The sequence below is a fragment of the Citrus sinensis genome, chromosome 8, assembly GCF_022201045.2.
Source record: "Citrus sinensis cultivar Valencia sweet orange chromosome 8, DVS_A1.0, whole genome shotgun sequence".
In the NCBI taxonomy this organism is placed as follows: domain Eukaryota; kingdom Viridiplantae; phylum Streptophyta; class Magnoliopsida; order Sapindales; family Rutaceae; genus Citrus; species Citrus sinensis.
In genome coordinates, this window is record NC_068563.1 from 1,654,442 (window position 1) to 1,670,821 (window position 16,380).

The 16,380-nt window shown below is 34.9% G+C and overlaps 2 protein-coding genes across 3 annotated transcripts; one reads left to right on the forward strand and one right to left on the reverse strand.

Annotated features, from left to right (window-relative positions):
• Positions 1-397: 397 nt before the first annotated feature.
• On the reverse strand, positions 398-8,630 carry LOC102618078 (aspartate--tRNA ligase, chloroplastic/mitochondrial). 2 transcript variants are annotated; one of them, XM_006486805.4, is made up of 15 exons: positions 8,133-8,630; positions 7,901-8,044; positions 7,563-7,672; positions 7,329-7,440; positions 7,149-7,220; positions 6,401-6,492; positions 6,073-6,193; positions 5,681-5,803; positions 5,370-5,565; positions 5,079-5,266; positions 4,917-4,988; positions 4,519-4,617; positions 4,340-4,420; positions 3,663-3,720; positions 398-918 (listed from the first exon to the last, which is right to left on the reverse strand). In XM_006486805.4, exons 1-15 carry the CDS (start codon positions 8,517-8,519, stop codon positions 749-751), a joined length of 2,025 nt encoding a protein of 674 aa, XP_006486868.2. In that variant the 5' UTR covers positions 8,520-8,630; the 3' UTR covers positions 398-748. The 2 variants fall into 2 exon arrangements, with proteins under 2 accessions (XP_006486868.2, XP_052287640.1); XM_052431680.1 differs by lacking the exon at positions 398-918 and adding an exon at positions 3,031-3,475 and having other exon boundaries at positions 8,133-8,629.
• Positions 8,631-11,614: 2,984 nt separating this feature from the next.
• LOC102623199 (uncharacterized) lies at positions 11,615-15,412 on the forward strand. The gene is made up of 3 exons (XM_015532828.3): positions 11,615-11,972; positions 12,719-14,940; positions 15,040-15,412. The coding sequence occupies exons 1-3, from the start codon at positions 11,777-11,779 to the stop codon at positions 15,112-15,114; spliced, it is 2,493 nt and encodes an 830-aa protein (XP_015388314.3). The 5' UTR covers positions 11,615-11,776; the 3' UTR covers positions 15,115-15,412.
• The last annotated feature ends 968 nt before the right edge of the window (positions 15,413-16,380 follow it).

The following is a 16,380-nucleotide window of genomic DNA, read 5'->3' on the forward strand; positions in this document are numbered from 1 at the left end:
CTAACTTTTTCCAACATTTTACGTTTTCCACCAAAATTTTTTGACAAATGTTTTTTTCGCACTTAATGTTTTAGTTTTAAGCATTTTACTACCAAACCATCCACAAATTATTGATGTCTCAAGGGTATTTCAATAATGTCAATATGTTAAGCCAAAAGTATTGTAATATTGACAATTCAATTGATAAAAACATTATCTTTTTATGTATAATTCATAATGGTTCTTTTAATTTCAAGGATTAAACTATATTTACACATTATAAAGGCAAAATAAACTTTTATTATAAATTCTGTCATTATAAAATGATATGTTGGTAAAATAATAAAATTACAACGTTAAATGAAAAAAAAAATTATTGTAAAAAAAAAAACTAAAATGATGCGTCCGAAAAAAAGGGTGGTAAAATAATAATATTCCTTATATAATTTACAAGCACTCTCAAATTTTAACAAATTCAATGACCTAGACCAAGATAAAAGTTTTCAATTCAATGAGGTGCATTCATAATGGCCAATGCAGGTTACATGGGCACAACGTTCACTTATGAATTATAATTTAATTACTAAGGGTAAACAAATATAGAACACTAACATACACGGCCTGTTTTTGCTCACAAACATGCTATTAATACCCTCACCTAAAAGTAGAACCTAGTGCATGCAAAAACAGCTCAATTATCTCAAACATATTCAGGACAGTGAACACTGGTCCAGCTAAAGTCGATGTTTGGCATACCACTGACATGAAACTATTTGGTCTGTAGTGATAGGTCTTGTAGCTGCTGGGGATCCACCTCTGATGGAGACCTTGTGAGGACACACTGAGCGGTTGTTGTCTTTGGGAAAGCAATAACATCCCTGATGGAATTGGTGCCTGCCAACAACATAACCAGCCTATCCAACCCAAACGCGATCCCCCCTGCGTGTGCAACATACCAACTGGTGAAACATATTCACTTGCTTATCTTTTCTTGGGGGGTGTTTCAGAGATTATGTCCAATGCTTGATGGGTGAATCCATTATTTTCAAGGCCACTGATAAGAATCTTATAAGACACTACTTCTTGAGGACATTTTTTAAAAATCTTGAAAGCTTCAACAATATTTCCAACAAAGAGCAATAACTCTCAATGGTAAATATAGTAGAAGATATATAAATTTATTAATGGATATATGGTTTAATATAATCTTCTGCGCATCGACAAATCCGCAAATAAGAGACTCCTATGTGTAAAAATTACGCCATACATTGTTTCGACAGAGAGCGGCTTTCACGTATTGTTATAACTAAGTTTCTAAGCATGCGATGTACGCACATCACACACTTCAAAAAGATTATATTTTAAGTAACAATTGTCTACCTGCTTCCATTCTCATTCCCCTGACTGAGTAACATCTAAACCAGAATTTGAAGATGAAAGTAACATTGAAATAATGTCTAAATAACAATCCATAACAAATTTCAAAATGTCACTAAAAGAAAATTGATAAGACATATATGGGTTTGCCTATAATCATACATACGCCAATTCTAGCCATGTCAAAATCAGTAATAGTATTAGAATTATGCAAGATGGTTACCGAATATATTCAGTTGAACTCCAAGTTTTAATTAGTCAATTTGAGTAGTGTGCGAATACTATAAAAAAAAAATTAATTCTAAATTGACCACTAACATGAGTTTTCCTCAAGAAAGTGGACTTCACTCTCATTTGGTCTTCATACCTACTTTAGTGGACGCTATAATGGAGATGGTAGAAAGGTTGCATTCTCAAATCTACCTTCATTGTTCATGATGTATTTGTCTTATCCTGTTACACAAAATTTAGTACCACATTTATACTCACTAAAGTGTGAGTAAATGAAAACGCTTCTCTAACTCACTCAATTCTTTGGGTTCTCTTTTCGATTAAGATACAATTTTTTTTGACAAGTTCTTCCATAAAATAAAGGACAAATTATTATGTCTCTCATGGTCTTATGCACTCTCCACTTTCATGATTGGAATCACCGTAAGTTCGTAACTAGCCCATTGATTGATATATATCAGCATTTTTTGTTTCAAACATATTATATGTGTGCCTTTTATTCCACATATATTATGAGATGACATTTTGCAACATTTCGTAATGACTTTTGTCAAACTGAAAAGATGATAAAATGTTAAAAACTTAATGAGTGAAAATTTAATTTTTTGTCTAACTAATACTTAAGGAGCACTCACTTTAGCAAGTCTGGGTTCTTCATTTCCTACTCTCTTCAACTTGTGAACATTTACGTCAAACCTTTTAATCTACGGAAGGTAGTTAACATAATTGTTGAAATTTAATTAAGTTCTTATTACAATAAAAAAAATATTTGTATTTATTCTTGCTTACCGTGGCAATTTTCAAATGTTGTGGCATGCTATGTGTACATGGTAATTCTCTTAAATTCTTAGCGCATTAATTTTATTATCACACCATCCACTTATTAAATGTCTCATTATTTGAAATGAAATTTTAGGATGTAATTTATCTACTCACATTATTATATAATAGAATATTATCATTTTATCACCTAACTTTTTCCAACATTTTACGTTTTCCACCAAAATTTTTTGACAAATGTTTTTTTCGCACTTAATGTTTTAGTTTTAAGCATTTTACTACCAAACCATCCACAAATTATTGATGTCTCAAGGGTATTTCAATAATGTCAATATGTTAAGCCAAAAGTATTGTAATATTGACAATTCAATTGATAAAAACATTATCTTTTTATGTATAATTCATAATGGTTCTTTTAATTTCAAGGATTAAACTATATTTACACATTATAAAGGCAAAATAAACTTTTATTATAAATTCTGTCATTATAAAATGATATGTTGGTAAAATAATAAAATTACAACGTTAAATGAAAAAAAAAATTATTGTAAAAAAAAAAACTAAAATGATGCGTCCGAAAAAAAGGGTGGTAAAATAATAATATTCCTTATATAATTTACAAGCACTCTCAAATTTTAACAAATTCAATGACCTAGACCAAGATAAAAGTTTTCAATTCAATGAGGTGCATTCATAATGGCCAATGCAGGTTACATGGGCACAACGTTCACTTATGAATTATAATTTAATTACTAAGGGTAAACAAATATAGAACACTAACATACACGGCCTGTTTTTGCTCACAAACATACTATTAATACCCTCACCTAAAAGTAGAACCTAGTGCATGCAAAAACAGCTCAATTATCTCAAACATATTCAGGACAGTGAACACTGGTCCAGCTAAAGTCGATGTTTGGCATACCACTGACATGAAACTATTTGGTCTGTAGTGATAGGTCTTGTAGCTGCTGGGGATCCACCTCTGATGGAGACCTTGTGAGGACACACTGAGCGGTTGTTGTCTTTGGGAAAGCAATAACATCCCTGATGGAATTGGTGCCTGCCAACAACATAACCAGCCTATCCAACCCAAACGCGATCCCCCCTGCGTGTGCAACATACCAACTGGTGAAACATATTCAAATGAATGTTCAACAATTTATTTTCAGGCTGACTAGTTGACCCCGACAATGTTTAGATATCAGCAGACCACATACTGAATCAACATTTTTTCGGATCAATTTAGCATGCAAGTGATTCACTATTAACGCAAGCAGGTATACATTTCTTACCATGAGGAGGAGCACCCATTTCCAAAGCCTCCAGTAGGTAGCCAAACTTTGCTTCAGCCTGTTGACAAAAATAGCATTACCCTTGTGCTTGAAAGATGCAAATATGTTGTGAAAAAAAGGAACAATGTTCTATAACCAGAGTAGATGCCAGGCCTTGAAACCATTAGGTCTCAAATCCTTCACATGAGGGTTCAAGTCTGAGGTTGGCAATTGAAGTCACCGGAACTCAAAGCAGGTATTGCCACCACCTCAGCAAAGATGAACTGAAGTTTTGAATGAACTTAACACAAATAATCAAACCACAAACTGAAAGAGAAAGCATATCAGTTCTGCAGTCCCATGTTGGGGTCCCAATCAAGCAACCACACGATATATGAGCAGAACCTATTCTCACAGCATATATAAAAATCACTCTTTATCCTGATGATAATTTCCCTCTAGTAGGCTGCCTCTAAACAAGGGTATGAATTGTCGCACAATGCATCATTATATAGTCAAAACCACAACTCACAGGACCCCTGGAGTTCACTAGTGGACATTTAACTTCCTAGAGTTATATGATCTAGACTCTCTGAACTTCCAGTAACACAAGAAATACGCAATCGCGGCAACCAGAATAAGTATAGAGCATCAGCCCAACCAAAGTAAACATCAGCTTAGTTTAAGAGTCTTCTGACCTGTTCAGGAGAGATGCCAACAATTTCCAAAACTTTTTGTTGGACCTCACGTTTATAAATTCTCAAACTTCCTCCACCAATCTGACACCACACAAATAGGCAATACCACATTTAATTGTCTTGAAGTTATTGTAAAAAAAAGCTTCAAATTTTGCAGATGTCACGATAAAATGAGTTACCTCAACTCCATTGTAAACCATGTCATAAGCAAGGGCACGAGCAGACGAAAGATCATCCATGTCTTCTGGGTTTGGTGCAGTAAATGGATGATGCAGGGCCTGCAGAGGAATAACAAATCCATGTCAAACTATAGCATTTTCACTACTCAATTTTATCCATACAGCATATACCAATACATTTACTAATGACAACGTAGAATTGTTATTAAAATGTCCAGAAACAGGACAAGGCAAAATAGGCGAGGACAAACCCCAAACAATAATTCTATGTAGCACATTGGACAAAATCAGAGTAATGTTTCTTTTAAAAATGGCATGTAAAGAATGTGGCAAACGAAAATCAAACAAGTATATAAATGCAGTAATGTGGAAATCACAGTAAAGGATAAGAGACAAACCTCAAGCCTTTGCTCTGAATCATTCCATTCGAACATTGGAAAGTCAGTAATCCACAGAATTGAATGCTTGGACTGAATGCCGTGGAGAAAAAAGAATATAAAAATGTCAGCCATACCAGCAGACCAATAACCATATACATTTGACGGCTGGTCAGAACTTACATTATCAATTAAGCCCAACTCATGGGCCACAAACGTTCTAAGCCGGTCTAGAGTTTTATTAACTGATGCAGGATGACCCACGGCAAACAAAATTAGATCACTCGGACCTGCAGAGCATCTTATCAGCAACTGCTCTTTATTGCTTGGACCCAAACTTGACACTAATGCTGGAATTCCCTCGACACCTCCTGTCGGAAATTTAAAACACATGTCATTATACAATGAAACCATAACAGCTTCGCCTTGATAAAGGGAGACAGAGAGAGAGGAGAAAAGTGACTTTCTTTTTACCAGCATCCAAGACCTTCAGGAAAGGCAAACCCTTTGCTCCAGATTTTATTGCTTCATTATATATATCACCTTTTTTAAGAGCCGTGTTTGAATAAGTTTTAGCACCAGAAGGTACACATAATACTTTGATAATTCCCCCACTTTTCAAGGAATCTGAGAAAACCCTGAAGGGAGACTCTAAGAAAATATCAGATACCTGCATGCCAATGAAAAAACTCCTTCACTAACACCCATGCAAAAGGAAAATTATAGCTAGAAACCTGAAAAAATTAAAATTCCCTCATAATTCATAAGTGAAGGTAGATGATTACATCATTCAACTGAAGACTGAATCTAGTATCTGGCCTGTCTGAACCATATCGACTCATTGCTTCAGCATATGTTAGTCTTGGGAAAGGGTTTGGGAGCTGGACATCTTTAATCTCCAGAAATATCTGCAACAAACAAAAATTTCTAATCAACCCTTGTAATGTCTTATTAAAATGTATTCATCATAGCCTTTCACTTACAGAAGGAAAAAAAAATGAAATCAAAATTCTCCAAAAAGTAAATAAATGTATAATCTTTAAAATCTTCTTACTGTATAACTTATTGCCTAGAGTACAGAAAAAACCACCAAACAAGTTTGAAGGTCAACTTGACACTACTAGTTCTGGTTTTGAGTCTAAGTCTGGTTTTGAATCCAAGTCAAGAGAAAGCTAACCTTTCTAATCAAATCTTCATTGAGCCTCAGCATGTCATCCAAAGGAGTGAAAGCCAGTTCCATATCAAGCTGAGTGAACTCAGGTTGTCTATCTGCTCTTAAATCTTCATCCCTGAAACATCTGCAATGAAAATGGGTGAAAAAAGAAAAAAGAAAAAAGAGATGTCGCTATTATGAAGCTCATGTAACCACTTTGGACTTATACATCATGAAAGGATCAATTATAAAGGAGTCGACTTCTTCTCTTTATATGAGTCCATATGAGTCCAGTTGCCATATGCAACTATCACTATAATATAATCAAACAACCAGTAAGCAAAATAACTACCTCGCTATTTGATAATATTTATCAAAACCCGAAACCATTAGCATCTGCTTAAAGAGCTGTGGACTTTGGGGCAAAGCATAGAATGTTCCTGGCTTCAAAACACACATTAGAATAAATTAGCTCTGCGATCCATGAACAAAGTATACAAGCAACAGTAGCCATAAAGATAAAGGATGATATATTATTTAGCTATTGTCATAGGTTTGTTCCACAACGAACCATAAAATATGAACAGTTTTCCAAATAGTAATTTCAGTGAATTTCATGATTCAAGTGCATAGACCTCAGAATAATAAAAATTTTCTGAGAACCTGCTCTTTGTTGAATACTTGCATATAAATCTTACAAAACAACAATGACAGTCCGCATACAACTGAGTAATGGACATATGTAGACAGCACTTGTAATTTCACTAAAGTATCAACTTTCTGCATCTTTCTGAATAATAAGTACAAAGTTCAACCATAAGTAACTCCCATGCAAAACAAAAAGGTAATTAGAGTAATTCTACTTCAAATTTGAGACTAAAATAGAAATTTTGGTTTTAATCTTTCCATTATCACCAATGCGGTAAGGTTAATGCTGCTTGAATAACATAAACTCATTCAATGGATATTTCTCAACAAGATAGAGCGTCTTTCTGTCCATCCCAGCTAGTCAGGATGTAATATCTTTTAATTTCAGTATAGTTGCATAGAGCTGTTTCAGAAGCAATAAAGAGAACGACACCTAGAGAAATCTGAAGTACCTGAACTCTTGAGGGTACCAAATAATCCCGGGCACCTTCTGGAGTAGACCTAGAGAGTACTGGAGTCTCAATCTACCTTAAAACCATGAAAAGGTCAGGATCAAAACAGAGAATGAATATTAATAGCATGATGCAGATTGAAAGAAGACAACAATATATAAAATCTTCAGTGGATAATACCTCTACAAAACCATGTACATCTTCTAGATATCTCCGAATGAGTTTCACTACCTTATGTCGCAACAATATGTTATGATTCATTTGCTGCCGGCGTAAATCAAGGCAACGGTATCTATTACATGCATTTGTATAAAGTCAACCAGTAAAGGTAATGAAATTTACTAATCAATTCCTTGGAAGCAATAATAATATGACTTGGTGACATGAATTAGAAATATCTAACAAACCAATTACCTCAAACGGATCTCTTCTTTAACAAAATCCTTAGCATCATCTGCAGTAGTAACTAGGAAGGGCAACTTGGACCTCACGGCATTCAATACTTGAACATGCTCCACAGCAACCTGACATATATTATGTTATCAACATATTTCAAAAAAGTAACTACATAGGAAAACTGAATGGTTGAGATGGAAAAGAAATATGACACTGCCCTTAAACAGGATTGCAGAGTAGCTGGACATACAAGAATCAAAGCAAAATACAGAAATGTCTTTTTTTTCTTCATAACCCAACAACTTGAGCATGTGATGCAACATTGCAATGCGGCCTAACAAAACTCAATAACATACCTCAATGAAGCCAGTTTTCATATTCTCATTAACAGCCTCACTTGGCCTAGACCGAACAACACCCTCCACAGAAACCACATACTCCAGCCTCAAATTATTCGCAGTGGAATGAGCTTCAGGAAAATCTTCCGGCAGTGTGGTAACCTTAACAAATTTTACAACACAAACAAGTTTTTTAATTTTCAAAACAAAAACCACTAAAAGAAACAAATTTTTAAATCGAGTAAAGTACCTGGACAATGCCAGTGTGGTCTCTGAGATTGAGAAAAGTGAGGCCACCGTGCACACGGTGTAGGGCGACCCACCCACAGAGAGTGACCCGTTTGCCGACGTCATCTGGGGTCAATTCGCCGCAAAGGCGGGTGCGAGAAACCCAATTGAGTGATCCCTTGAGAGGCGGAAGTGGTGGGTTTGAGGAGGCTGTGGTGACGGCGGCGTTTGCAGTTTCCGCAGAAGCAGAGACAGAGAAAGCAGCAACAGAAGCTGCGTTATTGATGTTGGTGTTGTTGGTGTTTTTTGAAAGTGTTTTAATTGTTGTGGGTTTAATAAGAAATAAGGAAGATAGAGTTCTGCTGGAGCGAAAAGAGATGAAAGGGAGAGATTTGATAAGAAGAGACATCGCCGCTTCGCTTACTTACTGTAACAGGGTTTAAGACTTTAGTTAGAGATGAGTTGGGTACTCGGGTTCTTGTTCTCCATCCTTTTTCTTTTTTTTTTTGGGGTTGCAATTACTGATTCTGTTTTGTCGTGTGTATCGCAAGGCTCTCGTTATTTACACGTTGGAAAATATGCAATTTATTAATATTTTTTTAACAGTAAATTTTGGATATTTTCATCGATATGCCTAAACATAAATCTAATATTAAAATTAACTTCATAATTTTAAACTTAGGCATCTATACTTTTCAATTTTTGCAAATAGCTCTCTACGATCGAGCCACCCCAATCATTTTATTTTCTCATGGTTGTTTTGGTTCATAAGCTTTAGATCTTGTGAATTGTTGATGCAGAAATCTGGTCGAGTCGGTTGTTGACTCAAAACCACACCCCTGCATCAGCATTAAATTTATTTGGTGGAAAAGCGGCTTGTTAATTTTCAAGAAAATCCTCTGAACATGAGCCGATAATCTATGAGCTGCTGATTAGTAAGTACCATGAACAGATGTTCTATGAGCGGATGATTCATGAGTAGATGACCTGTGAGCCTACGACCACAAAAAACAATCAGGGGTGCCATAAGTTTTTTCGGCGAAAACTCTCCAACGCTCAAGTCAACGATTTGGGTCTCCTTGGAAAAACTCATATCACAATTCACGTGGTTTAATTATGAACGCTATAAACAAAAAGTTTTAAATAAATTTATGGGGAAAAAATAGAAAATAATCAATCTTAAAGAAAAAAGAAATCATGAGAGAAAAGTAAATTTACCAGTGGTAGAGAGAGAGAGAGAGAGAGAGAGAGATCCAATGGGTTCAATTGCCGAGAGAGCATAAAGAATCCCCCTTTTCCCTCCCTTTCCAAGGGTATTTATAGGAAATTATAGTAGTTTTTATCATCTCCCCTAAAATTCTTAAGAAAATTACTAATTTTCAGCCCACTAAGAGTATGGTCCCTAATAATTAAGAGAAAATAAGTGAGATTTGTTTTGATGAGTCATGTTTCCTGGTAATATTCCGGTCGAGATGATTTGCTCGAGATCACTAATTAATTTCCTTATCGAGGTGATATGCTCAAGGTGACCAAATAATCTCTTAGTCGAGATGATGTGCTCGAGGTAACCAAATAACATGTTGCTCGAGATAACCATATAATCTATTGGTCGAGGTGATGTGCTAACATCCTGGTAGCCTATCAACTATTTGCTCACTTTTTACTTAAGGAGAGTACAATTATGTATGAGCAAATACCTTATCTTGATCACCCAGTTTCATTCCCCAAATATAAATGTTAGTTGATTTAATGATAAAATCTTTTAAGAGTGCTATATGAAGTTTAGTGTGCTGTTGTTTTTTAATTAGTGTTTTTTTTTTATATTTGTTCTATGAAAGAAAAAAATATGTGTTTTGATGTGATATTTTTTAAATTGAAAACGTATTTAGCAGCTTATTTTCAAATAATAGATGAAAATGAAAAATAATAAAAATGTGTTTAGTTGTTTTTTGGAAAGAATGAAAAATAATGAAAATCTGTTTGGCATAATATTTTATAAAACACATCTTTGAACTATATATTATTCAATTTCTTTTATTAGTCTTTTATTTTTTATTATTAATTTAAATAAAATAAAATGTAAATGAACCCGCCCACAACTGGGCATTTCAAATTTACATTCCAAAAAATACTATAAAAAAATAAATGAAAGATTATTTTTGTATTCACATATACCTAATTATTTGCATGTTTGTAACAATGGCCATTAGTTAAAACATTAAAGAGAAAGGAAAAAAATATATTAAAAAATCATTATACATGACATAAGTAAATCACACCATACTACTTCCAAACTAATTTTTAGTTACATTAATTTAGTCTTTACTTTTGATCAAATAAAATAAATTTACGGTTATAATTATATATTATTTTATAATTTAATAATTAAAAGTTGAACACAAATTGTGTAAATTATTTTTATGTATGAAAATATTTTATTAGGGAGCTTGCGGGGTGAGAGGGATAAGATTTTAATAAAGAAAGAAAGAAAGAAAATTAAATGAGATTTATATGTGGGTCCTAGGAACATAAGTCACTAACACATCTCCTTTTTTTTTTCTTACATTTTTTCATTGTTCTCTTAAAGTTGGAGAACTCCGAATTGACATTCTCCAACTTTTCTTCACAAATAATAGAGAATGAGAATTTATTTTCTTTGTTTTCAATTTACTGTTACAAAATTGTCTATCAAACATATTTTTTTAATTTTTGTTCTTGAAAAGTAAAAAAATATTGAGTGAAAAATATTACCAAACACATCCTTAACGTTTTATTCTCTCACGTGAATGAAAAAATAATTTAATTTATATGATAAATACTTTTACAATAAAATAATTTATTAAAATAAAATTTTCAAAATAATTTTTAGATGGGTTAATTTTGTTCTGCCCCCAAATGTTTCAACATTTTTCGCCATGTACCCATATATTTCGAAAATACTCACTCCATACCCAATTCCGTTAATTTGACCGTTATGTTTAACGAAGCTATTTGAAATTTAAGTAAATGTCCGAAATACCCCTTATCTTGAATTAGAGAAAAACAAAATGAGATAAAATGTTAATTTAATAATTAATGTTTACAGTAAAAATTTTTATTTAAAGGTAATTAATAATAATTACATCAATTAAATTATCAAATAAATTTAATTTATCATCATCAAATAATATTTAGGATATAAATTTCTAAATTTACCCTTTGACCGTTAGAATAAACGGTCAAAATAACGGAATTGGACGTGGAGTGAGTATTTTCGAAACATATGGGTATGTGGCGAAAAATATTGAAACATTTGGGGGCAGGACAAAATTAACCCTTTTTAGATTACAAATAATCTTATCCTATTATTAAATTCCTAATCTAATACAAATAGATCACCAACGGCTATATACTCTTTCATCAAATCCGAACCTTCCAAACGAGGACATTATCCAACGGCTCCAAACCTCTTGAGTTTTCATCTATTTTAGTTCCAACGGTCGAAAGCCTACCATTTTAAATCTTCCCAACTAAGAAAACTAGCCGTTACCAATTCCTTTCTCTCTCTTCATTCTCATCAAGATCTCTGAAGATTGTATTTTGGTTCAAAGCTTTCATTTTCTTTCCATATTTTGACAAAATCACCAACCCAGAAAACTTGAAATCTCTGAAAAAATCAAAATTTTCATGGCCACAACAAACAAGCTTTCTTCTTCTTGTTCATCAATATCATCAATGAAACCAAACCCTAGCCCGAGAAACTCAGAAAGTAAAGATCCCATGAGAAGGAGCTTTAGTGGGAATCCGTTTCCGAAGCCATCATCGATTTTAGCTAATTCGAGAGGCGGGTTTAATCCTAACACGCCTGCTAACAGCCCTTCAGGTTCAGTTTCCAATATTTTCACCTTTACTTGTTTATTGTGTGCGCTTTTGGTGTCAAAGATGTCTTTTTTTGTTTGGTTCCAAGAAAATTGTGGGTATTAGAAAGAAAATGGATGTATCACATGTTTACGTTTGTGGGTTCTAAAAAGAATGAACTGAAATGCTTTAGTCAATGCTCGTTGGAAAAAGAGTTGATTGTGGGTAGTTAAGTGTGTTCTGTTTTGTGTTAATCGAAAATGGTTACTGGTAAAAATTTTCCTCGACAATGTATGTAAGGATAGATACTTTATTGTGAAATTTGTCTAAATTGACACTCAGATTAAAAAAGAAAAAGAATCTTTTCCTTTTACACGTTTTGAAAAGGGAAATAAAATGGATGTTGTTATTTTATGTTTCTGTTTGTGGATTCTAAAGGATGAACTGAAATGCTTAATCAATGTTCATTTGTTAACACTTCCTCAGTTTGTGAAAATGGAAAATGCGTACGGGGAAAATTTTCGTGGATAATTGAAATTTGTCTAAATTAATAATGTAGTTGTACTTGAGAGTAAAGAAAGAATCTTTTTTCCTTTTAGACACCTAGATACGGATCGTTTATGTAGAACTCAAATAGCACCAGTTTCTGTTTGTATATAGAGTTATTTTCTTTATGTTATACTTGGCTTTCTTGACAAACAAACACACTAGACCATCTTTTTGGTTTATGGGTTCTGAGTTATACTCATTCTTGTGTTTGAAGTGATGCAGATTTTCCTAGAAGAAGCTCATTTGGCAGAGAAAATTCAAGCTCTATGCGTGATTACGAGGACAAAGAGAACAGCAAAATCTCAAGTTTAAAACCCGGAAGAGTCCACTCTCCAGCTTCTGTTTCCAAGGGTACTAAGAATTTCATGTCACCTACAATTTCTGCAGCTTCAAAGTTCACTACATCACCAAGAAAGAAAATCTTGGTTGAGAGAAATGAGCCACTTCGATCTCCGACTTCATCCTCTGAAGCAAAAAGCCAAGTAATGGAAGGCAACATAGTGAAGCCGGAGATCACCTCTATTAAAAAGAAGACCGTTTCATTTTCTGATGCTATAAGTAGGCTAATTGAAGATGATTTACCAAAGCTAGAGAGGGGGTTGGATGAGACGACGATTGAGGCTTCACGTGACTTAACAATCACTGATATGGGTCACAATGAAGTTTTGGAAAGTGGTTCAGGTTTTGATTCTGAGCTGCCTTTAGATTTGAAGAATGATGCTGGTTCTTCATGGGGGCATGTTACTGATAAGGATTGTGTTAATCTTGATCCAACATTCAAGACAAGTCCTATAACCTCTTGTTCAACAACAAGTCCTGTGTTGGCACCACTTGATGCAGATCCTTTGATGCCACCTTATGATCCTAAAACCAATTACCTGTCACCCAGACCTCAGTTTCTCCACTATAAGCCAAACCCAAGGATTGGGGACATTGATGGTAAGCGGCTCGAGGAGAGTCTTATTTCAGAAAACTTGTCAGACAGTGAAGTTAGTGAAAATCTGTCTGAGGATTCACAGAAAGAATCTGAGCATTCGTCAGATGAAACAGTTAAAGAAGGAGAAGAATCACTAGAAGAAGAGGAAGAGACCAGTCCAATCCCCACTAGTACGCACAAACCCAAGTCAAAGTTCTTTACAAGAACAATTGTTGTGGCCCTTCTTTTAGCTCTGTTGTTTGTTTGTTTGTCTACTTCGGTTACTGATTCAACAGTTACCGATCTATCTATGCTAAAAGATGTAACCCTCTCAAACCTGTATTTCCCACCTGAAATCACTGAATTTGCCCAAGTGAACTTTGAGGATCTGGTACGGAAATCTTGGTTGTGGGCTAGCAATTATTTCACTTACATTTGCAATCTCATTTTTGAATTGAGAGGAATGCATAAACTGGGACCTTTGCAATATGGTAATCTGACTTCTTTGCTGGAGCAGAATCACATGGCTGATGGGTACCTGAAGTTTGGTTACATGGATGCTGTTGCTGAAATTAAGTATCAAGAGTATATGCTGGCACCTGTAAAGGACAAAGATGTCAAAGCTGAACCATTGGAAGAGAGTCATAGAGAGATTGAAGCCAATGAGGAGGAGGTTGGAGAGATTCCAAAAGAAGATGAGGGTGCAGATTTTGAAGAGCAAGTGCATCAAGACATTGATGGAGCACGTGATAACATTGATGATGTTGTAGAAGATCGCACTGAACCAGAATCCAAAGAGGTATGCTTACCAGCTCAAGTGGTCAAAACTGCCAATTCAGTAGCTGAGATTGAAGAGGATCCACAAGAAGATAATAGTGCAGAATTAGAAGAGCAAGTGCATCAAGACATTGATGGAGCACATGACGACAATGATGAAGTTGTAGAAGATCACATTGAACCAGAATCAGAAGAGGTATGCTTAACCCCACCAGCTGAAGTGATCGAAAATGCCAATTCAGAAGCCAAGCAGACTGAAGAAACAACAGTTCATTCTGATGTTAACCATGATATCAAGCCACAGAGTAACATAGATGTTGGACTTGGGTTTACCTCTCTTGTGCTGCTAAATCTGCTTGCAGTGACGGCTTTCTTCATCCATACAAAGAAATCAAAAATCACAACTCCAAATGCAACAAGTCCTGCGGTGGTTCAATCTGTGGTGACCAAGAAATTGGATTCCAGTCCAATTTCAGTTGCCGCGGAGCATACTTTGCCGGGGAATCCAGCTTCTAGGAACTGGCAGACAGAGGCTGATGATATGATGTTAGGAGAGTCGTGCCCATCAGAAATGAGCAGCTTCAAGAGTTCATCACACGGCAAAGGACTCAAAGTCTCAAGTGAAGCTCAAAGCCAAGAAAGGAAGTCACGAAGAAGCTATAGAAGAGAGTCTCTTGCTTCATCAGATATCTCTTTGAGTTCTTACTCTTATGGTAGCTTTACTACGTATGAGAAGCTGCCCAGCAAGCATGTAAGTGTCTTTGCCATGATTAGAATCACGTACTTACAATTTCAACAACTCGAAAACTGCTTCTTATGTGTTTTGTTGCTGCTTTTTTGGTTTTTGAAGGGACATGGAGACGATGAGGTTGTAACTCCTGTTCGACGTTCAAGCAGGATCAGGAAACAAGTTACTTCTCCGTGACAACCAGAAAAGTCACCGGTCACTGTTTCTTTGCATTGTGCAGCTTTACAATGCTAATGTAACTGAACCACCACTATTTAGTCGCTGACAGAGTTTAGTTTAGCATAGATTGATTGATTGTAATCTGTGAACCCTAGTGTGATCTAATTCTGTTTGTCAAGTCAAATCTTATGATGATTCTTATTTCAATCTACTTTGATATCCTCCATGAACATGGCAACAAGTGATGCATGCAGTTGAGTCAGACTCTTTAGCTTATTTGCTTATAATTGGTGCGACAATAGTATATATCATTTTATCTGAAAGAGTTTCGAAGTTTCCTTAGTTCATAAGCCCATGAAATTGCGAATAAAAATTTAAACAATGTGGGTGCAGTTTGTAAATTGCCATATACAAATAATAGAGACTGCTGAACGGAGAGGAGGGGCAAAAAAGAAAGAGAAAAGATATGGCTGAAATTGTATCCTTTCGTATCTCAAGGGACAAAATGTGAGGATTTGCAGAGTACTGTTTTTGCTTTCACAAAAGACTGTTCGTTTGTATGTATCCCTTGTTTCCGGACCCTCTCGGGGTCCGTAATCCGATTCCATTATACGTCTAATCTAATCAAAAGGCAAAACAATTCGCAATCTTCAACAAAATTAAAATGAAATGGATCCATGATTCCAAGCACTGGGAGCAAGAGTTTTTTGTGGGTCAGCATGTATATTAGAACCTGCAACCTTACAGACGGTTGTCTGTTTCAACATCTCGTTTATTTTTACATCCAGCGTTTGATGTGTCTTTTAAAGAAGAAAATGGAAGAACGCACGGCTGTACTACCCAGTCTTCGTGAGCTGAATTTTGAAGACAATAGCTTGTTTCCAATTCTACAGGCTGTTTTGGAAAGAAGAAAACACCTGACGAATTTTCAGTAAAATTGTTTGAACTCGGAGGCCTGGTCCCTTGAAGAACCAGAAAATTTGTTTATAATTGTGTTTGTTTAGATTATGGTATCAGAATCCCTTTTAGTGAAGTACTTATTTTCCTTAAACCTTCAATTTTTCTATTTAAGATTGTCTGCTTTCATGCATTTTCTAGAGATTTACTGATTTTGTGTCATTTGTCTTCAAAACCTTCTAGTAAAGCACTTACAGAATCATGGTCTGCTAATCAATTAATTTGTAGCTTCACATTCATTTTATGGACCTCCTATACTGTTTTCTCCGTTTATTTTTAATGGCTATCATAGTCAGTCCTACAGAGGAGTTCTTAGGATTGATGAAC